Below are 24,120 nucleotides of genomic sequence, written 5' to 3'. Positions count from 1 at the left end.
GGTGAAAACCAACTCCTCTGGAAAGTAAAGCATTATTGTGAGTTTGTCCACAACAAAAATTGACCTTATGTTTTTCCTCTTAAATAACCTCTGATTTTCACAGTTAAAAGTTCTCTAAAACTTGTTCAGACTGCAAATCAGTTGCTGTTACCAAACCTATTTGCTTAATTTATAGCTAAAATGAGTGATGACGCATTTCAACAAGTGCAACCACTAAATTAAGAGATATGTCAGTTACAAAGCCATACTTTTTAAATTCCAAAATGCATAACTGAACAAAATGCTATAAAAATATTAACCATTACCCTGAAGTTAACAACCAGTTAATTCCATCACTTAGTAACTAGATCTTATCTATGATAGTATCATAATTGTGCAGAACATTTAGTATCACCCTCTAACATTTATATTTTGTACCTTTTCAGCACTTGATTTGTATAGCAGAGGAAGTACATGCTGCAACATAAAACCTATCCCTCTCATTATTCTTCTTCCACCATTTCTTTCATAACACCCTCTTCATTAATTTGCAGATGCCAAATTTGATGAGAATTTTTACTTTTCTTTTAATGAAGCATCAAGCTGCATTTATTTGAACATTTAACTAGCTAATTGATGTTTAATTTAGGGGTAAAATTCTTGCTGTCTTGAAATAAATGACAAATTCATACAGATTTCAACAGGTTTCAATAAGATTTCTAGATCTGCTGACAACTCAGCAATCTTCAACAAGATTTTCAAGACCCTGAATTTGCAGTTTAGTACTATTGCTATTAGAATAAAAAAGGGAAAGGAAAAAAAACCCATGAAGATTCTATTTTTCTTGTGCCAGTGTGTAACTACAGTGCTATTCAGTGGACTGCCTCCTGTATTTTGTCATTTAATAATACAAAACATTTATTTGTTTAAAAGAAGATACAGGAATCCTCTTTTTTATGTTTATTGGGCCATAAAAAGTTAGGGTCTTGAAATTGATGGTGCCAATGTGAACACAGACTATTTAACATTATTTTATTTAGTATACAGTATTTTTATTGTTACACAAAAGATGTACAGGAATGAAAAAAATTCCTGTAGATCTTGCCAAAGATTACTTTCTAATAATTTTGTTTAATGCTGTATATATAACTTATTATATTGTAAAGTATGAACATAAAATATGCTAATAAAAGAAAGAGGTGAAACACAGTTGTATTAGCCATTTCTTTGATTAAATCATATTGCCTTATAAATCTCTAATTAAATGAGTTAGCCAAGGGCTAGCAGGCACATTCCTGTGGTATGGGAGTGTCTAGATAACATGCATGAAAGAATCTTTGCATTCCCGTAGATACTGTTTTTCTGCATTACACTTCAAAAACTTTTTAATCAGAAACCATTCTTCCTTTGTCAATATAGTTTTGGTTCAATATTTCACCTTGTAGGTACTATGAAAATGCCAAACTCCTGGCAACTCCTTGGAGAAACTATAAGTTACTATATATGTACTGAGAGCTACTACAGACTGTGAAACTGGTGAGTAATCTCACAGTAGCAATACTCTCTCATTAATGTGTTTTCATTTTGCATTCCTAAATTAGGAACCACATTATCAGAGATATTAACTGGAATTTTTCACTGCATGTCAGTATAATTATGTTCATGCAATCTTAGGCTGCAGTACTACTGCCAGTAGAACCGCAAGCTTCTATAAAAAACAGAGCACCCAGTTGCATTTCCCTCAGACCCTGGTGACTAAGCTAAGACTTTTGGAGTATTTCATATAGATCAAACATTTTCTAAATGGAAGAAGCACTGTCCTACTTTAAAAACAGTTTGGGATTTTGTTTATTCAGATGCATTTGTTGGTTTCAGGATGATGAATACGTTCTTGCTCCATCAATGATTAAAGGAGAGAAAGGCTTCAGAAACTGCAAAAAAAGCTTTTGAGTTTGCCAGATGGTTGGGAGGAATTCATGTTCTGAATTTCACTTTACTATCTTTTTTACTTCCTGCACTGGATGTGCAGGAGATGATAAAGTAGCATGAAGCACACTCCAACAGACATTGCTGCATCTAAACACGTGGCTGTCAGGAAGGCTTGAGCATTCTCTGCTTTAATATGCTTATGGACAGCCACCCAAAGGACAAACTTTGGCTTCTTAGGTTTAACTTGACAAAGCACAAACTCAGATCTGTGTAAAATACCTGTGACCTTCCACTGTGCAAAATAATGAAACAGAACACAGAAACATAAAAACCAAGCCACCTGAGGAGCTTCTGTGGGATGTCGTCTTTGTTTCAATTTTTCCTTCTTTTTTTTTTTTTTTTTTAATTTTTCCTTCATGTGCAGTGCTTCCAGCACACTGGGATGTACCTGTGCAAACAGAGGTGCCTGCAGTGAGATTCATCTTGCACTAAAGCAGACATCTGAAACAATCAAGATGGGCTGCATCCTCAAACTACAGGCTATAGTGTCTTTAGACTACAGAGAACCTGGAGTGACAAGCTTTGATGTAAACATTTATTCTACAGATGTCAAAAGTTAGATGAGATGAATCTTACCAAGTAACCAATGAATTTCAGGTATGTGACTATATTTCAGTTCAGTAACATCTCTGAAAGAACTGCAGCCAGCAAGCGTGGAATGAAGATGAACCTCAACCTATTAAAAATTATGGTAATTGGTGTTCTGTTTTGGGGAATTATTGGAACAGATGAATGCTTGAGGTGTACATAAGGTTAATTTCTCTGGCACTATGTAATAATATTTTTAGTATTTACAGCGAATTTGGCTCATATAACGTTAAAGTTATGATTGACTGTGCTATCCTGAATATGATAAGGAATTTGCAACAAGAAGTTATACAGAAATTTCTGCATTTTCATGTCAAAACATTAAAGATTTTAATATGTTGCAGTGACTTTATCTCAAGACTTTATCTTACCACACAATCTTAAACCAAACTCACTTCAGTGATCCAAACTCAGTAGAAAACATGACCACCCTTGCTTAGAAGTGGCTCTTCTCCTCTATAGCAAGCAGTTGATCAACTACAGACTGTCTTCTTCAGAGCAAAATATCAATCTTGCTTTTGATGTGGAGAAGCCATGCTGCTTTTAGAAAGGATTTTGTTTTCAGCTCCTGACGCCACTTCTTTAGAAAACACTCATCATCTTGGTCTGAGCTTTTAAATCTAATGCTGCAAGACCAAACTGAACAGGGGGAAAAAAAATCATAGAAACATAGAATGGTTTGGATTGGAAAGGACCTTTCAAGGTCATCTAGTCCAACCCTCTGCAACAAGCAGGGACATCTTCAAGTAGATCGGGTTGCTCAGAGCCCTGTTCAACCTGACATTAAACACTTCCAAGGAGGTGGCATCCACAACTTCTCTGGGCAACCTGTTCCAGTGTTTCACCACCCTCATCATAAAAAATATCTTCCTTATATCTAGTCTGAATCTACCCTCTTCTAGTTTAAAACCATTACGCCTTGTCATATCACAACAGACCCTACTAAAAAGCCTGTCCCCATCTTTCTTATAAGCCCCCTTTCAGTACTGAAAGGCCACAATAAGGTCTCCCTGGAGCCTTCTCTTCTCCAGGCTGAACAACCTCTCTCAGCCTTTCCTCACAGGAGAGGTGTTCCATCTCTCTGATCATTTCTGTGGCCCTCCTCTGGACCTGCTCCAACAGGTCCATGTCTTTCCTGTACTGGGGACCCCAGAGCTGAACACTGTACTCCAGGTGGGGCCTCATGAGAGCAGAGTAGATGGGCAGAATCACCTCCCTTGACCTGCTGGCTGCGCTGCTTTTGATGCAGCCCAGGATACAGTTGGCCTTCTGGGCTGTGAGCACACATTGCTGGGTCATGTCCAGCTTTTCATCCACCAGTACTCTGAAGTCCTTCTCTGCAGGACTGCTCTCAATCCCTTCATCCTCCAACCTGTATTGATACTGGGGCTGCAGGACCTTGTACTTGGCCTTGTTGAACCTCATGATGTTCACATCTTGAGCTTGTCTGGGTCCCTCTGGATGGCATCCCGTCCCTCAGGCATGTCAGCTGCACCACACTGCTTGGTGTTGTCTGCAAACCTATTGTGTGTGCACTTAATCATATTATGTCATTGATGAAGATATTAACAGTACTGGTCCCAATACAGACCCCTGAGGGATACCACTTGTCACCAGTCTCCATCTGAACATTGAGCCATTGACCACTACTCTCCAGATGCAATCACCCCACCAATTCCTCATCCACCGAACAGTCCACCAATCAAATCCATATCTCTCCAATTTAGAGAGAAGGATGTTGTGGGGGACCATGTCAAAGGCCTTACAGAAGTCCAGATAGATGACATCTGTAGCTCTTCACTTGTCCACTGATGTAGTCACTCCATCAGAGAAGGCCACTAGGTTGGTTAAGCAGGACTTGCCCTTGGTGAAGCCATGCTGGCTGTCTCGAATCATGTCCCTGTCCTCCACATGCCTTAGCATAGCTTCTAGGAGGATCTGTTCCATGATCTTCCCAGGCACAGAGGTGAGACTGATGGGTCAGTGGTTCCCAGGGTCCTCCTTTCTACCCTTTTAAAAAATGGGTGCAATGTTTCCCTTTTTCCAGTCACCAGGGACTTCACCTGACTGCAATGACTTTTCAAATATTATGGAGCATGACTTGGTAATCACATCAGCCAGTTCCCTCAGGACTCTGGGATGCATCTCACCAGGTCCCACAGATTTTCCTTACAGAGGGAGGGACTTTGCTTCCCCAGTCCCTGTCTTGGGGTCCATCCACTTGAGAGGTGTGGAAAGAGAGATTGCTAGTGAAGTCTGTGGAAAAAAGTTGTTGAGTATCTCAGCCTTCTCCTTGTCCGTTGTTACCAGTTTGCCAGTTGTGCTCATCAGGGCAAGTATGCTTTCTTTGAGCTTCCTTTTCTGGCTGACATACCTATAGAAGCCCTTCTTATTATTCTTTTGTCTCTTTCCAAGTTCAGCTCCAGCTATGCCTTGGCTGTCCTGACCCCAAAATGGTTACTTATATTAGCGTATGTGTTCAGGTACAGTGATTTTAACTTGACTAACTCATAAAATGTCTTTACACAGCTACAGATCCACTTTGATCATCCATGGAAGTTTGTTGTCTTATTCACCACAGCAAATTCCAAAGTCTAAGCGTGTCCTCGTGATAAAAGAAGATTAAAAAAAAAAAAAAAAGACCGTTACAGTACATTATATTCCTTTATATGCCTTTTTATAGCAGAGTGGAAAGGCCAATTGCCACAAACTGTCTCAGGCTTTTCCTCTGGGCAGAGGAAAAAATTGCACCTTCTTTAAGAGCAAAGGAGCACGCCACCAGCAAGAGGGGCTTCAAGAGGCAAGGTGGGAAAGGTTGTGAGGCAAAGTGAGAAAGGAGAGACTCTGCAGCACAACAGGGAATGTGAGACCACTGGTAAGAGCAGGGGCAGGTACAGGACAAGGACTCAAATAGCTGTGATGTAAAGATTAATGTTTCTGGGAGTTAGAGGAGATGCACAGAATTTGCTGCAAACAGAAAGATATTAAGAGTTGGAATTAAAATTAAGACCCAATCCCTAAGGAAATGAGCAAGTCAGGCAGAAAAATTATCGACAAGACCTTTTATTTCTTTTTTGATGTGCATTTTTCTATTTTCCTCTCTTAAAAGCCAATTGTTCTTCTTTATACTCTGATAAAACCCAGCTTTCAAGTTGAAATGACCCTTTAAGCCCTTGGAAATACTTGCTTAAAATAAAAGACTTAAGAGCTTCATACAAAGCTCTGGTCAGCTCAAGGTTTTGCCACAGGGACTTCTACATCCCATGTCACGGACACTGTAAAAATAGCATTAAGGCTTTTTTCTTGTTTATATCAGCAGGTCCTACTAGAGAGAGCACTTAACTGTGCATCTACAGATAAACCTAGTCCCAGCTCCATCACTAGCCTTTTGGGTGACTTTGTGGAAAGTTCCTCCCAAGTGAGATTAATACTTACTACCTTGCAAGACCTCTCCTCCCTAATCTCAGCTTCCTAGACTGACCAATATCATCCCAGTTTTCCCTTAAAGAAACTTGTTGGACTTTGCAGACTCTCTCTGATCTTAGGCTGAAGTCAGGAACTGCCCTCTACACAGTGTTTGATCTCTGATGGTCCTGGTCTGATGACATTAATAAAAGAAACAACAGAGGTGAGGTGGGCTGAAAAGGATGGGTCTTTGCTTTGCAGCATAAAGCAACAACAGCAGACTGCCTCCATATTCTATAATTTGGGATCATTAATCCATTATCCATGAACAAAAAGATAATGTGCATAAACGCCCAGCAGTAAGGGCTGAAGAACGAGCTGAAAAAGCATGCCAGTTCAATTTCTCCCCATTGAACTCAGTTTAGAAGTCCTGCTTTTTTTGGTAAGGAGGGTGTATTTAAGAGAAAAAAACCCTACGGTTGCAGGTGAAAATCATGACCAGCAGTAAAACAATGCCTTCTGTATACAGAAGTCATTCTTCTGCAACCAACCTCTATACCCCCCTGTGATAATGAAAAGGAGAGCTCATGTCCTTACTATGTATTGGATAGGTTTCCTAGTGCATATTCTGGTAAATATATTAATATAAACAGGGTAAGAATGCACTGTCTCGGTCTATATCTAGTTCTAGACACATAATATTGCATATATATTATATTTCCCCCACATCCACATAAGTTCTTTTGATTATTTATTGTGATATGATTTATAATGCATAGCACCTGTTACCTCAGGCATTAATTTATCACTATCAACCACTCTTCAAGGACAGAAAAATGTTGATTCCTTTTTGCCAGTGTTCTGTGAAACTAGACTATCTGAATAGTTATAGAAGAATGATAAGAAGCCTTTGCATGCTTTGCTGCAGGAGATGTCAGTGATTAGGTGTTATACAGGTCACACACAGGCATCTCATTTGTCCATCACCTTTAAAAAAAAAAAATTCTATTTTTTATAGTTGAGGCTGCTTTAAAAACAAGCTTGTAATAGGATTCAAGTTAGTATCACGAGACAATTCAAGAATACACAATGATTTTTCAATTTAATCCACCACACAGAAGTAAATGAAAAATCAGGAGGAGGTAGCACTGAAGACTGATTAGTAGAAAGACAACTGACAGAGGAAGGAAGCAGAGTTAGGCGTCTGTTTCTGGCATTTGGCCTTGGTGTGCAAGCCTGCTGTGAAAAAATATCATAGTCACACTTCAGTGTGGAGGAGGACAAACCAGGAGGACATCAAACTGCTACATTGTGGGAAGGACCATGGAACAGAGAAAATCTGTTTATTTACATTTCTTATATAAATAGCTCTTGAATCCACATACTAGAATACTATTTCTTCTGAAGGACAAAACCAGTCTGGCAGCACTAGTTATCTTCGACCTTCTTCAAAGGCATACTACTTTTCCAAAAAGCTGATGTGTGGGTGGAATATTATGCTCCTGTTTGAAACTCTAGCACATGATACTTTTTTTTCCTGTAAGCTAGATAGATTATTTCTTTTCTCCATAACTAACTGCACCAAGGATGCCATTTTATGGAGCTGAAGACAACCTTAAAGTAAACTTATTAATAGCAACGTTATCCTGTGCTGAACTTTCATAGCTACTGTTGTTAGCAGTATCCTGGTCACTGAATTTGCAGCCGTAGTTTGTGTATGTCTACCAGAGCAGTTACTTACCATTAAGTTGCAGTGATCAGAGAGATGTGGTGTATTTCGGGGAATTATTCCTTAGGACTAGCCTAAATATCCTTGAGTAATGGGCACGGAGAGAATTGTTTCTGAAAAAAATAAATATGGCTTCTCAGATCTCTTTTTCTCAGGTAATTCAGTGTGACTTTAGAAACTGGAATGTCTTGTGAGTCATGTCTTGTTAAATTTTGACTCGGGAACATTCACTCAAAAAGTAGTTACAAGCGAGTAAACAGTAAGTGGTTTTGTTCAAAGTTATCTGTTCTAGTAGCAATCAGGTAGTCATAAATACACAAGACGCTTGCTTCCAAAATTATGTGAAAAATGGAAGTCTGATAAACAGGAATGTTCCTAACCATGGTCAGAAGACAGCATTAAAGGCTTTCATCAGCCCAAAACACATCTATTTTTGACGATGGATAGTGGTGGTTTTGACACAGCTCAATACAAGAGTCAGTGTAACACATGAAGATGCCTTTGCACATCACAGCGTTTCTCAAGTGGGATGTCAAAGGTAGGATCACAACACTGCACAGTACCATTACAATAATTTTTGTGAGCCTTAAATACATGTGAACATTATATCATTAAGAGGAGTACAAGGGGTCACTGCTTTGCCACTGCAGTTCCTATAACCATTTAGAAAATAGAAGATTACCAAACTGTTTCATAGATCAAATTTTCAGACTTTCTGGATTACATTTAAATATGTTAACCTGAAGATAAATGTTTTCTATCAGACCATCAATCCCTGAAGTCATCTAAGTTTTAGGTGAAAAATTCAGTATATAATTAACGGATCCAGTGTCATAGCTCTGAGTTATGAGCTCTACTTACAGCTCCTTTTAAATCTGGTCTGGTAAGTTAAATCACGTATTTGAGACATTGATGCTGATCATGAATAAAAGTTCTTCAAAAATATGTTGCCTTCAGCATACTTTCACCTTCCGGATTAATTTATCTGCTACAAGAAATTTTTCCCCATAAGATATTAAATTCAGTCATATAACATTAGAAAAGATGCAAGCCAGTCATGTTCAGGAGAACTGGAAGATAACTGAAATCCCACTTTAAGAGACAGACCTTTTATCAGCTGGTGAAAGTCACAAAGATGAAGACACAGAGCACAACTGTGCAGGCTGGGTAATGTTAGCCTACTTTATTTAGATCTGCCATGCTTCTACAAACACAACTGTCCTCTGTCCAGGGAATGATCTTTCTTACAGAATTGCTAAATCTAGACTTTGTAGATCAGGTCTGAAACATTGTCTTGCCCATTTGTCAGTAGGAAGCCTTTGATAAATAGCAAGGGCGATTACAATTCTACAATAGATGGATTTGTAAAAAGAATAAAAATATTTCTCTTCAAGTTTGGTAGCCTTTTCTGGGATGAAAACTATCCTAACATGAGCAGATGCAATGTTCTTGACTTTCCCAATGCGGACTCGCACAGCTGTCCCAAAAACCAGCAACATAAAATTGTGGGTCAATTCTTTATCTTCCTTTAAAGTCACAGGTTGTGACTACCAGAAACTTTCTTTGTTTCATGCCAGTGACAGTAGTTGATTGCTTCTGGAGACCTACATGCAAGCAAGACATTATAGATTGTAGCTAGTTCAAAGCTACATGTTCTGACTGATCAGCTGACTGCTCCCAGAAAGTGTGAGAGTCCCCACCTTTCTTTGAAGTGCAAGTATTCATAAGGTCTCTCTCTTCTCCTCAAATTCACTCAAAAAATAAGTTGAAAATTAATATTCTCCTGCCTGCTGACAAATCTGGCCAGAGGTAGCTGGCATATTCCTTTTCAGGAATGCAGATAGACAGTGATAACATAAACCATGTTTCCTTGGAGAATCAGGAACCACAGGAAATAGCTGGATTTACAGTTAACTTTTTCAAATGTCTCCTGTAGACAATATTCTGAGAGAAGGATAAAGTAGTAGATATTCATACGCATAGTACCCAAATACTACAAAACCAGAAAAATCCCAGGAAATTCTAGGTTCCATCTGAGAAGTAAGACTATATAAAGAGATGCCCAAAGTGTGGCCAACTGACAGAAATCTATCCTTCCTGAACCAAAACCAAACCCTCAAAAGACAGTGGGAAATGCAACTGACTTCCTCTGTTCGCCTTCCCTGCAGAGACTGCCAAGGCCACTCAGGGGAATCATAACAGGATGGGGATGTCTGAGCAAGGCCACAACATGGACTGCTGTGGACAATTGGGGTGGGCTGGCCCCCAAGATTGATGTCCAGGCCAGTGCAACAAGGAGGTGTGTACAAAATTTGGTATACCTAATATTTACAAGCAGAAATATAGAAGTAACTGTGATTTTGGTACAACATTTATCCTAGTACCTACTTCTGCCTGTTAATGACAAAGGCAAGCTAGGTTACCTATGCTTCTAACGTAGACAGTGTTATTAGTTAGCTTAGTTACTCTAGATCATCAATTACAAATTGAAACAGAATAGATCTAAAACCTCTGTTTCAGCTTATTATTTCCAATCATTTTAGTTCCATTCCTGGTAGACAGATATTCTACTTTCCTTGAAGACTCTGATCCTGAAATCATATTGTTGTAAGACAATGTTTTCACTTGCATTTATAGGCCACATGTCCCATAAAACTATGCACATTTAAAGATGCAATGCAACACAAACTGAAAATCTAATGGCAAATAAAACCAGTTCCAAATTCATCATTGTTTTACCTTTCTAGATATTAGGAGGCTTCATAAATATTTCTGCATTAACAGGATCGATTAGTAATAAATTTGGGAAAAGACACGACATGGTTTATATTCTTTAAAATCTTACTGAAAAGTTTTATGACAATGTAGTGAGGAACTATACTATAAGCTGGCAACAACTGGCTTCAAAATAATTCCCTTCTGCCATCACAAGTCTAGCCTCCCCATGACTCTACTAGACTATATTTGTGACTCTCATTTTCTACCCAAGAATTATTACTGTGAGTCAAAAATCACATGCATAATTTGGAACTTTAATATAGCTTTTTTATTTGAAGAAGTATCCTTCATAAGACATGTCATATTAATTTGCATAATTCACTTATTTCTGATACTTTTTATGTTTACTGTAATATGAATGCGAAATCAAGCACTTGTATTTTTCTTCAAAGCTCAGATAAAATTTACTTAAGATCAAAACCATCAGTCTGATCCTTAGTTCAACAATCAATTTAATTGCATTAATATTTAACAGATTCAAAAACCTTTTTTTTTTTTTTTGTTTTAACAGAAACATTCTAGATCATAAAAACTTGAAATTAGCAGTGATTCATCTTTTCAGGGACCGATACTAAAAGCTATACCATACTCTATGCACCTCTTTTACTTCTGCCATTATTAGATGAACGCATTGTGTTAAATTGGTACCACAAGGAAGATCAGTAGATTAACAAACAGCGACGAAGGCTGAAAGCCAAGAGCACAGTCAACATTCCTGTGGATATAGGAAACCTAACAATTTCTATAGCATTTTTTGGTTATTAATTTTCTAGTATTTTTAATGACCAAGCAGATGGAGAAGCACGAGGACGGAGAACACGCTTCCTAAATAAGAGGATTTTATCTCCAGCCAAAGACATATACAAGCTTTTGCACTGCTGATAAGTCTGATAGAAAACTGAAACTACTGATGGAGAAATACTTATTCCAAAACATAGTCCATTGTCAGCAAAAGCTTTTAGCTATGATTAGTGTTATTTAAAAATTACCTAGAATTGGTTTCCTGCCCAAAGAGTACACACTGCTTGCTCTCTCTTCTGGACAAACTTGGTGCCAAATCCGGTGTAGACTCCTTTCATAGGAAAGCTTGTCAGAAATGTAAGTCAGATTGCTAGAAAAATATTTGCAGTTAGAATTCAACTTCAAAGACTCAGTTCAAAGTCTTCTGGTAAAAAATACAAAGGAAAACCAAGAAAAAAATGTATGAAAATGAGAAGTAAACCTCTCTGAAGTTTTATACTAACTGCCAGTGTTAGTCAAAGACTAACATACAGCAGATCTTTAAATTTTAACCACAGTTTCAACTTGACAATTAAAGAGTTCCAAAAATTACAGTACAAATCAGAAATAGAAGACTAAGTTGAATTTTTTAAAAGTATCCTATTTCCTATGTGTAAGACCTTCTCAACACTGAACTGTAGGAGACAAAAAAACATATTCGTCACACTCAGAAATGTGGGTACTATGAGGATTGTATTGCAAATTAATACAAAATATAGCAGAAACAATAAAACATAGTAAGTTTACGTTAGGGATTACTATTGCCAGGCATTTTCAGAAATATTTTTATTTACATTTGCAGAGATAAATCAACCCAAAGTCACACTAGAAATTCATATAAAGCAGGATAAAATACTAGATGCTACATAAACACAAGAAAAGATCAAACGTTAAGACATTCTGAAACCAAAACACAACAGAATTTCTCATTCAACACATCTAGTTATGTTAAATCAAAATCTGGTTTTAATCACTAAAACTGTAATTATCTCAAAATATAATTTGATACATGTCTGTTGGTTATCAACCATAAAATATATAAATGAATTTATAAAACTCTCTGAAGAGTCAAAGGTAACTAAGATTCATATCAGTAAGGAAAGGTTGGTATTTCTGATCTGCTTACTCAAGGGATCCAACTCCTTAGATTGCGTGAGTCAATCAGAACAGAAGCATTATTTCACCTTTTCAAAAAGTATTGAAGAAAGCCATTTAGCATATTATGCATTTTTTCATTTTCCTTTTTATTAATGGGGGAAATATCAATGAGACCACATGATACAGAGTAACTTATATAGTACTGAGGTTCTGCTTAATTTATTTATATAAAACAGTAAAAAAAAAATCTCCAAATTTCAAGTAACACAGGCAGTTGGTATAAATTATACAGAACAATAATTAGATTGAAAGACACTGCTAGTGACTTGTGCTTAGACTGGAGGTAAGAGAGTTACTCCTCGACAATTCCAAATTCGACAGAATTGAATTGAGGTTTATGCACAAGAAAGCATGATCTGGATTTGTAGTCCTATGCAGTTCCTGGATCATTTGGTGAAGAGTAAACAATTCAAACATCTTCCTATTGCTTCTGCAAAAGATTTTACATAAAATAATTGTCAGTTGAAAATTGAGAGGTTTCATCTGAACACAGGATTCTACAGAAAACTATTTTTTTAATGAAGAAAAATGTGTATTATATTGGGATTTTCATATAATTCTTCTATGTTGCATATAATGTCCCTAAGCAGAAGGTTATCAATGTATGGTTAGAAAAATCTTGGCAAAAATCACAAAAAATCATTTCACTTGAGTAAGTGGTATTTACATGTAGTATAATGAAAGCTCAAGGAAAGGCTATAACAGGGTTTCACTCATGTGAAATAAGATTCCAGAAACAATAAATTAAAAATTTTAAATAATTAGGATTCCTGAGCAAATTTTACTTTTAGTATATTTCCAATGTAAGTTATGATTTATATTAAGATTATTTTACAGGAAAACATATTTTTTTTCCTAGAGTTCAATTTTGTTCTTAATAAAGCCAAATGAAAAACTCAATTTTGTCAACAGCTTTATGTCTAATGTAGAAGATGGCTCAGTTCAGATACCTGCTTGTAGAAATGAAACAATTCCATTAAGTAATACACTAATGGAGCTCAGCAGCACATTACTAATGATATGATAAAGACCTTTGTTACAATAAACTAATAACCAGTAAGCAGTAAGAACATATTTTATAAAGATTAACATTCCCAAAAGGACTTACATGGCTCAAGACTTTAAATTTTGTTTTTGAAGGAAATGAAAACTGATGAAACTTGAATGCAAGTCACAGATGAGGCTAAATTTTCAAAGATTACTACCAAATACCCAAGTAAAACTGAAGGTCGGGGGAAAAAGAAGGGTTCTCTTCTAGGCATTCTTCTCATCTGCATACATAAGGTTTATTTCCTCTTTAGGCTAGGTTGAGTTTTTTAGTTTGTACTCTGTAAATTAAACTAGATTTATATGCAAATTGAGAGTCTTGTCTTACATATCTGTGACACAAACAGTTTAAATTTAACTGCTAACAAAGAAAGTCCAGCATTGTCTATGGTGGAGCAAATAAACAACAAAATAGAGATGAGTTTTTGAAAAAGGAGACAGATAAAGGTCCCCAAGTTTGCTGATCTAATAACAACTAACAGAATAGTGGTAATAAAGGATTACTTTATTCGGGAGAGTTTCTGCAGTATAACACAGAGCTTTTCCAGAACCTGAATATCTAGTTTAGAACTTCGAAGCAATACGGAGCAAGTACGGAAGAAGGATTCGTTACTGCAGGCTTCTAGGAAAGGCTGTAAGTAACCTGTAAAAGAAAATAATTTAAAAACTGTGTCACAGAGCGCAGTGCAGGGAAAAGTACAACAGCTATTGATACTTTTAGAGGGCTTTAAATGTCTCATGTTGTGCAACTATTAGAACAATGAAATAACTCAGTTTATGCTAAGCATGTGATGCAAAACTCAGGTAAATCTAGGAACTGAAGAAATGCAAGTTCCTAAGAGTTCTGACATTACTGACCCTTGTATTAAACCAAGGTCTATTCCCTTGAGAACAAAGGAAAACAGGAAACAGAACAATTTCAAACTCAAATAAAAATTCTTATCTTGAACATGTTTATTCAGTGCTCATTTATCATGGTTCTTTCTTTTTGATCATGTGAGGGAACATTAAGCTGTGCAAAAAGACTCACAAGGAAATATTTTAAGCTGCTGCAAAACACATGGACAGGGACAGTACATGTAGAAGCTAATGTGATACCTGACAGCCTTTCATTATAAAAATACAGTCACTGTACTCTGTCTCAAGACAGGCAAAATAATAATTGAGAGGTACAAGTAAGAGCTAGATAAGAACACTTAAATACCAACAAAACTTCCTTAAAATACTGGATGAGTTTTTAAGTCACATTGTGTAACATTTCCCTCTATCCTGTTCCCCAAAATCTAATGACTTCAGAATAAGGTTAAATCTGTTCCTTTGTTACCTCATTCTTGGTTCTGACATTGCAGATTAATTTATAGCAAAAACTTAAAGAAAATAAGTAACTATTTTTTTGTTAAATTAATAGTCTTTCATATAGCATAGGGCATTTGCATTGGAAGAATACAGATGTGAGGTTAATATTTTAATGTTTACATAATGTTAAAAATATTTAATTCTTAATTAAATTCTTAATAAGAAACTGTAATATGCAAATTACAGCATAAACCAATAAATGCAAACATTAAAAAAATTCTTTGCACATACGCTGAATACCGTAATTTATAAACAGGATGTCAAGATGCTTTTATGAGTACAAAGAGGACTGGATGTGTCTTTTGGTCAAAATTTTCTCTTTCCTTGCCCAAGGACATACAACTTATTAAATATAACAAGTAGCCTTGGAGTGAATTCAAGGTTTTAATTTATTTCAGGAGGCTTACTGATACAAAATCAGAAGAAATGCTACAGAAAACCGTCTGGAATAGGGCTTTTAAAAAAAAAAATCAACTTGGCAATTAAAGTCAGCCTGAGAGCCTAAACAACTAATTTCCTCTGAGCTGGGCATTTATACTGAATATTCAGTAAGGACCCAGTAATTACTAGACCTTACTGTTAGGCAGATCTTTCAAAACCTGTATTTTTTTGCAAAACAACGGCATGTCATTAGGTTACACCAACAAATGACCCAGTGCCACCCCCCCGATACTGAGTACATCTTATCATGCCTTATACTATACAGTGAAGTCAAAGAGATTTGTGGGCCTTTGCTGATTTACACCGCCAGATGAAGAGACCACGAAACAGCAAATGCCTTTAGCACAGATCAGAGAAGCTATGGCTACATGTAACCCTTCCTCTCTTTTCAGCAGAGGTGCTTTTGGCAGAACTGACTTAAAATGCTGGATTCAACAGGCAGAATCCACAAAATATGTAATTGAATGTGTGGATGGAAACTATAGGATAATAGACTTTGGTAGCAAGGGGCCAACCTTGCAGCAATAAAAAGCAAGACAACAACCGATGTACTATGAAGTTTAGAAAAGGTAGGCAGATGTTTTGTGGATTGTGCAGCTGAAGCATCCTCTGTTCTTTACCCAAAGCAACACAAACCAGTAGTTATTCCAAGAGACATATATTATCAAGGCAATAAATGCTTATAAATTATTTTTCTGTTTACTTCTACTTCCATGTTTCTTGCATTCTTTCTACCATGTTCAATCCACCTATGTTTTTATGCATACTGTCCTCTCACTTTTAGTACTATTTCCAGTTATAATTTGCTGTCTCAAAATTGCAACAGTAATATAAAACCAGAATGAAAGTAAAGTAGGAATGTAAGCAGCAATCAGTAGAAAAAATAAGGAAAAAATAAGTACATATACATTTTTATTCTCTGTCAGTAAAGATACTATTTCTCTCTTTTATTTCAGCTTATGATCTTCAATTAAGGATAGAATGCTATGACTGAAGTGATGTATTAAGCACCACTGACAGCTTCTAAGACAAGAAAAACATCATGGATACTGGAATAATGAACTACAACTGCATTTCTATAAACCTGTAGATACCACAATACATTAAAAGAAAATTAATTGAAGATTGGAAGTTACAGAATTCCTAAAAGAAACAAAGAAAAGGGCACAGCCTCCTTAAGATGAAAAATAAGGTTCATGCTGAAGGAATACATTTTATATGTGTGCATAAATACATATTTATATAAAATAGATACATATAAAGAAACCATTTCCCAGATATGTTTGAATTTACCTGAAAATGCCTCTTTATCAAATATCACAAGGGACCAGTAGAATGTTGATTTCCCAAAAAAATAAAAAAACATGAGAAGAATATATTCTCTAAGGAAAAGTTAACTCTGGAATGGGGGAATAGTCTAATGCACAACTCAACAGGTAACAGAACTGAACAAATTTGTTGGGAATCCAACAAGAGAAGTTACTACTGCCTGCATTCTGCCCTTGCCACGTACAAACACAGTCCCCAGGATATAGTTACTCAGGGCATGCCACTTTTAATATTTCTTTTAATATTTCTCTACTTTCACTGCAGAAGGTATTATTTTTCAGAAATTGTGACATCAAAAACTCAGGGCTATCTGTCAATTACAGCAAGCAGAAAATCCTTAGATGGGCTCACAGCATGTGCTAAATTTAGTGGTGCATGACTGACATACAGTCAAGATTCAGTGTTCTTTATTGAGCCACTGCTCCCTAGGACAGAACTTTCAAGTTATTAAGTACATACAGCAGTGTCTTAAACCTGGAAAAATAATTAACCCAGAATTCACTTCTAGTATGATGGTATCATGCCCTAGTGAGTCTAACTTGTTAAAATCCATGAGAAGAGGTGACAAAGCTACAAACAGAAACTACAAATAAGCAAAGCCCAGTGAACACAATGCGACCATCTTAAGACTACTTTGCATCAAAATATTTTCATCACTTAAGAGTGTTTGAAGTAAAAATTTCTGTACATTATAGCAAAAAGAGATAACCTTCTCTAAAGCAAGAAGGACTACAAATTATGTTATTATGACTTTCTAGAAATTCCATAGGACTACAATTTTATAGAAATTCTTCTACAATTTGCTAGAGTTCCTACAAACAACTGCTTGTTCCCAGGAAACAGAAATGATCCTATCAATCTGCACTGCACCACTGATGAAGTCTACTTTAACAGCAAAAACTTGAAACAGTTTCTCTTACTTACAAAGATGTTTATCAGAAAGGTAAGTGTAAATAAATGTGTGAGAACACTGACATTCAAGAAGTAAACTGAGAAGAAAGGTTTTTCTTCTTTCTACTGCCGTTAAAACAACAAATGGCTTTAGAAACCTCTCATTTGACATGACTTCTGACTCAGACAAGGTCTGATTCATGAGACATCTGAAGGTAACAAGACTGTTGGGATGAAGAGGGTACTCCTACAATGTATTCTTATAAATATCCTTGAATAGCCATAAAATACTTTACATTCCTTTTCTGCAGGGGTAAACAAATACCATACTCAGCTGACCTGGACATTTCTTTGCTGTCTTGCTCTTACTGGTTCCTTAAAAATATTTCATTTAAGAAAAAAATATACACACTAATGCTGTGAGAATGTTTTGACTGTGAGTTTACAAACCAATGTAAAAGATATACATTACTTTTAAGACAGAAGGATTTTTACTATAGAGAAGAGCCAAAATGGAAATAATTTCCAAAAGTTTGCAAACTTCAACTACGTGAAAGCAAATTGATAAAGGCACGTGTTTAAATGGACTTTCTGTACATTGTGCATATATTCACTTCAGATAAGCTTTTGCAGAATATATTCTAAGTAATCAGAAAATGTACAAAACAAGCACATAATTTAAATGCATGTCTAGCTGATGAACTAAAAGAACATAAGCTTCAAATTTTTAAATATTTTGGTGGTTTAGATCTGCATAAATTTTGTTTTTATGAACTATTTTAGAAAAACTAAATTGGAATCCATCCTGACAGGACTTTGGCACAATTTAAAATAGTGTGCAAGTGCCTCCACTGGTATCCTTAAAAAACTGCAGCACGTTGTAGTTGCATTAGCTTAAGTTGATTGGTAGACTGCAATGAACAATGAGCAATTTATCACTGTTGACAGGATCCATCTGAAATTTACCCTCAAAGTAATCAGTCACAGCATAAAATCTCACCAGCTATAGTTATCCAGAAAATTCTGGTTTATACCTAAAGCTATGCCAACTCAGAAAATGAAGACTGTCAGGAATGCCAACTTTAAGTTCATGTTTTAACAAATTAACGATTGCAGTTTTGCCTCATTTCTAATTGCATGAGGATCTGCCGAGAGAATGGAGAACATATGACGGCAATGCAAGTCGAGTGATGCACTGTCTACTAGCGCAGAAAAATTAACTGATACAAAAGTTAACTATGAACCACAGCAGAAACACTTAAAAGGAAACAGTAATACCACTTACATGTTGCTAATAACCAACTGTCTATAAAGTCACCTGTAAAATTTAACCATTTGCCAAATTTAACTTTTTCTCCTGTAACCAAGTCAGGACTGTTAAGTGCCAGTGCTTAAAGCACAGTGGAGATATGTGAGATTCCAGTCAGCATAAGGCACCTCAAGTGTGGGTGCCTACATGGGTGACTCTGAGTTAAGAGAGCCCAAATGGCAATTTCAGCTGGTCACCCAATATGTGTTGACCTTAGTATGATCTGAAATGCTCTTCAGTTTCCTAGGATGTGCAAGACATTCATGCAGACATGAGACAGGTCATTTGGGAGACCAATGTCATTCTTAAATGGCAACTGGAGGTTATACACACAAAAAAAATGTTAAAAATTTAGCAGGAATACTTATGTCACAAGAGATGCTTGGAATGAAAAGAAGCCTACAAGGAAAAGAAAAAAATCAGAAAAGAAAGCTATGCTTTGGAGGTCAGAAACCATCTTTAAAATAAAAAGGATAGTATGAAAAGTCAAGTTAAGTCAGACGTTGTTAAGGAAAAAAAAAGTTCTCCCAGCCATTTAAGTACAAATAGAACAAAAAAGAGGTAGTGAGGTCATCTGTGGTCAGCACAAGAAAGATGGGATAGAAGCTAATGGTAGTTTAGTCTTTTGGTTGCACACTTTGGCTAACACGCTGTTTTTCAGGAGACAGCTCTATCTTGATAAAAGGGACAAAAAAAAGTCCCCCAAACTCGTAATTCCAAAGGAGTCCTTTAGTCAAGGATACCAGAACAGACTTCAAGATTCTGGAAGAAACGTTGCCTCAGTTTTATGACAAGAAGAGTTAAACAATTGTTACTAACAAATCAGGAAGCAGCACTTTGTAAAAAGAGAACAGCCAATGCAATATATATATGGGATTTGGACCAAAAAAAAAAGGCAATCTGAACACATGTGCCCTTCAGTAAGACTCTCAAGATATTTTCAGGAACTAAACGAGACAAAAAATGACATTAAGTATAAAGCTCATCTAGAAGTATGTGTATAGGAACTATAGGTATGCTGTGTCAGAGCAGTCAGATACTTTTGCTTGGTAAATAAATGCTACAGCCATTATAACTCAGCTAGACTTCCAATAACATTTGATAAAGCAACACATGTGATATCATCTTGGAGAAGATGGGGGTTAGTAGAAGGACTGGAAGGTGTGTAGTGTAAGGAATTGGCTAAAAACAAAGCAAACGATTTTGCCTTGAAAAGTGAACTTCAGTTTTAAATACTGATTTTTGCAATTGGGTTTATTTAGTGTATTAATTAATGACTGTGGTATGAAAACTGACCATTAAGAAGGCAACAGGTACAAAATACATGAGAAGTAGGATTATCTTACTTCCTAGAATAGCAGGAGCATAAAGACGATACACTAAAAAACAACAAACATTTTTCCTGGAAAATCAATGATTAGATGAAAACTTTTGGTCTGCTGATTGAACTTGGTATGTCTATGAGCAACCAACATGGTCTAACCATTAAAGACTGATTCTAATGAAGCCTGAGAGAGAACATCATCATTTTACAAATAACCTAGACAGCATTATAAATTGAAGCTATGCACTATTGTGAGTTACTTTGTTCAAGAGAAAGTCTAATGAACTATCAGAATCACTACTCTCCCTTACAGAGGACACCTGAAGAAGCTTTGTTCCAACACTTTTTCTCTCAGAGCTCACCTGCCTTGTTTCCCCTGCTCCCATAACTCCACTCCTGTAATAATCAGATCAGAACTAAGCACAGTATTTCAAACACAATGACAAACTCAAATAAGGAAGCCTTTACATAAATAAATGTAACCTGGCATGACCTGTAATTCTGCATCAGATTGCAAGTAAGCAGGTAAATAAAGTCTGAACTCTGACAATGCATAGATGTTACTCAAACTGCATAAATTGTACTATCTACTTCCAAAAAACCCCTTTCTTGATGAAATTATTTCAGTTATGACATTGCTCTAAATTCACCTTGAAGTTACAGAAAAGTCAGCTAGTGAGTACAGTAGTTCTGCTAGTCTAATAATAAATAGTCTATTAAAAAACATTTTTTCTAATTAAATTGTACTTTGTTCTAAATTAAACCATTTTACAGAAAGCTATAAAACTGTAAACTGTTTATAAAAATACAAGTTTAGTAAATAAGAGCAAACAAGATCCTACTTCAAAAAACTTTACTGTTCTAAAGATTTCATAAATTAAATTGACATGAAAAGGGATGTAAAGTACTGATACAAACAACTCCTTTTTACATCAAATACTTTAAAAAAGTTAGCATTCGCATCTACCTTCAAAATGGTATGCTGCTTACAAAGTACAGTACTACCCTGAATGAACAGTGAAGCTTTATTTACAAAGTGGCTACTTGGCTCTATATAAGTTATATTTAATGCTCCCTTTTATTTCTTACTTTGAAGTGGATGAGACAGGGGTCCAATATTCAGAATGGCTAAGCATTACACAACCGTTACTAGAACAAGAAGAAAATAATGACAAGAACATTTTTTCTTATTAGAGAGAAGGCTACTATTATTTCAACAGAAATCAATTGACATTATTCCATTTACTGCATGCATTTTTAAAACCTGTAAACATGTATTTTATCAAAATCAAAGTATTCAGACTAAGCTTGCAATTAACAAAAATCTGTGCAAACTTTTAGTGTACTTCACAGAATCACAGAATCGTTTAGGTTGGAAAAGACCTTGAAGATCATCCAGTCCAACCATTAACCTAACACTGACACTTCCCAACTACACCATATCCCTCAGCGCTATGTCAACCCAACTCTTAAACACCTCCAGGGATGGGGACTCCACCACCTCCCTGGGCAGCCCATTCCAACACCTAACAACCCGTTCTGTAAAGAAATGCTTCCTGGTATCTAGTCTAAACCTTCCCTGGCGCAACTTGAGGCCATTCCCTCTTGTCCTATCACTTATTACTTGGTTAAAGAGGCTCATCCCCAGCTCTCTGCAACCTCCTTTCAGGTAGTTGTAGAGGGCGATGAGGTCTCCCCTCAGCCTCCTCTTCTCCAGGCTAAACACCCCCAGTTCCCTCAGCTGCTCCTCGTACGACATGTGCTCCAGACCCTTCACCAGCTTCGTTGCCCTTCTCTGGACACGCTCGAGTAATTCAATGTCCTTTTTGTAGTGAGGGGCCCAAAACTGAACACAGTCATCGAGGTGCGGCCTCACCAGTGCCGAGTACAGGGGTAAGATCACTCCCCCGTCTCTGCTGGCCACGCTATTTCTGATGCAAGCCAGGATGCCATTGGCCTTCTTGGCCACCTGGGCACACTGCTGGCTCCTGTTCAGCCGGCTGTCAATCAACACCCCCAGGTCCCTCTCTGACTGGCAGCTCTCCAGCCACTCCTCCCCAAGCCTGTAGCGCTGCTGGGGGTTGTTGTGGCCCAAGTGCAGCACCCGGCATTTGGCCTTATTGAAACTCCTACCGTTGGCCTTAGACCATCGCTCCAGCCTGTCCAGATCTCTCTGCAGAGCCTCCCTACCCTCGAGCAGATCAACACTCCCACCCAACTTGGTGTCATCTGCAAACTTACTGAGGGTGCACTCGATCCCCTCATCTAGATCATCAATAAAGATGTTAAACAGGAGTGGCCCCAAAAACGAGCCCTAGGGGACACCACTCGTGACCGGCTGCCAACTGGATTTAACTCCGTTCACCACAACTCTTTGGGCCCGGCCATCCAGCCAGTTTTTTACCCAGCGAAGTGTGTGCCCATCCAAGCCGCAAGCAGTCAGTTTCGCCAGGAGAATGCTGTGGGAAACAGTGTCAAAGGCCTTACTAAAGTCAAGGTAGACAACATCCACAGCCTTTCCCTCATCCAACAAGCGGATCGCCCTGTCATAGAAGGAGATCAGGTTTGTCAAGCAGGACCTGCCTTTCATAAACCCATGCTGACTAGGCCTGATCCCCTGGTTGTCCATTATATGACTTTTAATGGCACTCAAGATGATCTGCTCCATGACCCTCCCCGGTACTGAGGTCAGACTGACAGGTCTATAGTTTCCTGGATCCTCCTTTCTGCCTTTCTTGTAGATGGGTGTCACATTTGCCACCCTCTAGTCCATTGGGATGTCCCCAGTTAGCCATGATTTCAGGTAAATCATGGAAAGCAGCTTGGCGAGCACATCTGCCAAGTCTTTTAGCACCCTTGGGTGTAACCCATCCAGCCCCACAGACTTGTGTGCATCCAAGTGGTATAGCAGGTCTCTGACCACCTCCTCTTCAACTGTGCTGACCTCAATCTGCTTCCCCTCCCCATCTCCCATCTCATGAGGCTGGGTGTCCAGGGAACAGCCAGTTCCACTGCTAAAGACTGAGGCAAAGTAGGCGTTGAGCACCTCAGCCTTTTCCTCATCCTTAGTTACCATGTTTCCCTCTGCATCCAGTAAAGGAGGGAGATTTTCCCTAATCCTCCTTTCGCTGTTAACGAGTTTATAGAAACATTTTTTGTTATCCTTAACAGCTGTAGCCAAGTTGAGCTCTAGCTGTGCTTTGGCTCTCCTAATGCTCTCCCTGCATAACTTCACTACATCTTTATAGTCTTCATGAGAGGCCTGGCCCCTCTTCCAAAAGCGATAGATTCTCCTTTTGTTCTTGAGATCCAGCCAAAGGTCCCTGTTTAGCCAGGCCAGTCTCCTTCCCCGCCTGCTTATTTTTTGGCACACGGGAACAGCCTGCTCCTGTGCCTTTAAGACTTCACTCTTGAAGTATGTCCAGTCTTCCTGGACTCCCATTTCCTTCAAGGCAGCCTCCCAAGGGATTTTGTTAATCAGTCTTTTGAACAGGTCGAAGTTAGCCCTCCGGAAGTCTAAGGTGGCAGTTTCACTAAACCCTCTCTTTGTTTCTCGAAGGATCGAAAATTCGATCATCTCATGATCACTGCACCCTAGACGGCCTCCAACCTTTACTTCCCCCACAAGCTCTTCCCTGTTCACAAGAAGCAGGTCCAGGAGGGCACCTTCCCTGGTCGGCTCACTCACCAGCTGTGTGAGGAAATTATCTTCCACACATTCCAGGAACCTCCTGGATTGTTCCCTCTCTGCTGTGTCGTATTCCCAGCAGATATCTGGGAGGTTAAAGTCCCCCACAAGAACAATGGCAAGTGACTGAGAGATTTCTCCCAACTGTTTACAGAAAGCTTCATCCACCTCACTGCTTTGGTTGGGAGGTCTATAGCAGACTCCCACAGCAAGATCTGCTTTATTGGCCCTTAACCTAATCCAAACACTCTCAACCCCATTATCACTATACTTGATTTCTGAGCTCTCATAGCATTCTCTTACATACAGGGCCACTCCACCACCTCTCC

General features: G+C 37.7%; 1 protein-coding gene across 7 annotated transcripts in view; it reads right to left on the bottom strand.

Moving 5' to 3' along the window:
• Window positions 1-11,922: 11,922 nt before the first annotated feature.
• The window catches only part of CCDC138 (coiled-coil domain containing 138), a 42,688-nt gene continuing 30,490 nt past the window's right edge, over window positions 11,923-24,120 (bottom strand). For 6 of the 7 annotated variants that reach the window (XM_074815187.1, XM_074815188.1, XM_074815189.1 and 3 more), the window contains 2 exons: window positions 13,958-14,096; window positions 11,923-12,836 (listed from right to left, as the gene is read on the bottom strand). In XM_074815187.1, coding sequence (XP_074671288.1) covers window positions 12,665-12,836; window positions 13,958-14,096 — 311 coding nt within the window. In that variant the 3' untranslated portion in view covers window positions 11,923-12,664. The remainder of the gene's footprint in view (window positions 12,837-13,957; window positions 14,097-24,120) is intronic. The other variant, XR_012621989.1, reaches the window with a different exon arrangement.

Source organism: Strix aluco, chromosome 2 (genome assembly GCF_031877795.1).
Source record: "Strix aluco isolate bStrAlu1 chromosome 2, bStrAlu1.hap1, whole genome shotgun sequence".
NCBI classification, from domain to species: Eukaryota; Metazoa; Chordata; class Aves; order Strigiformes; family Strigidae; genus Strix; species Strix aluco.
The sequence above is the reverse complement of the archived record's forward strand: the minus strand, read 5'-3'. Positions and strand labels throughout refer to the sequence as shown.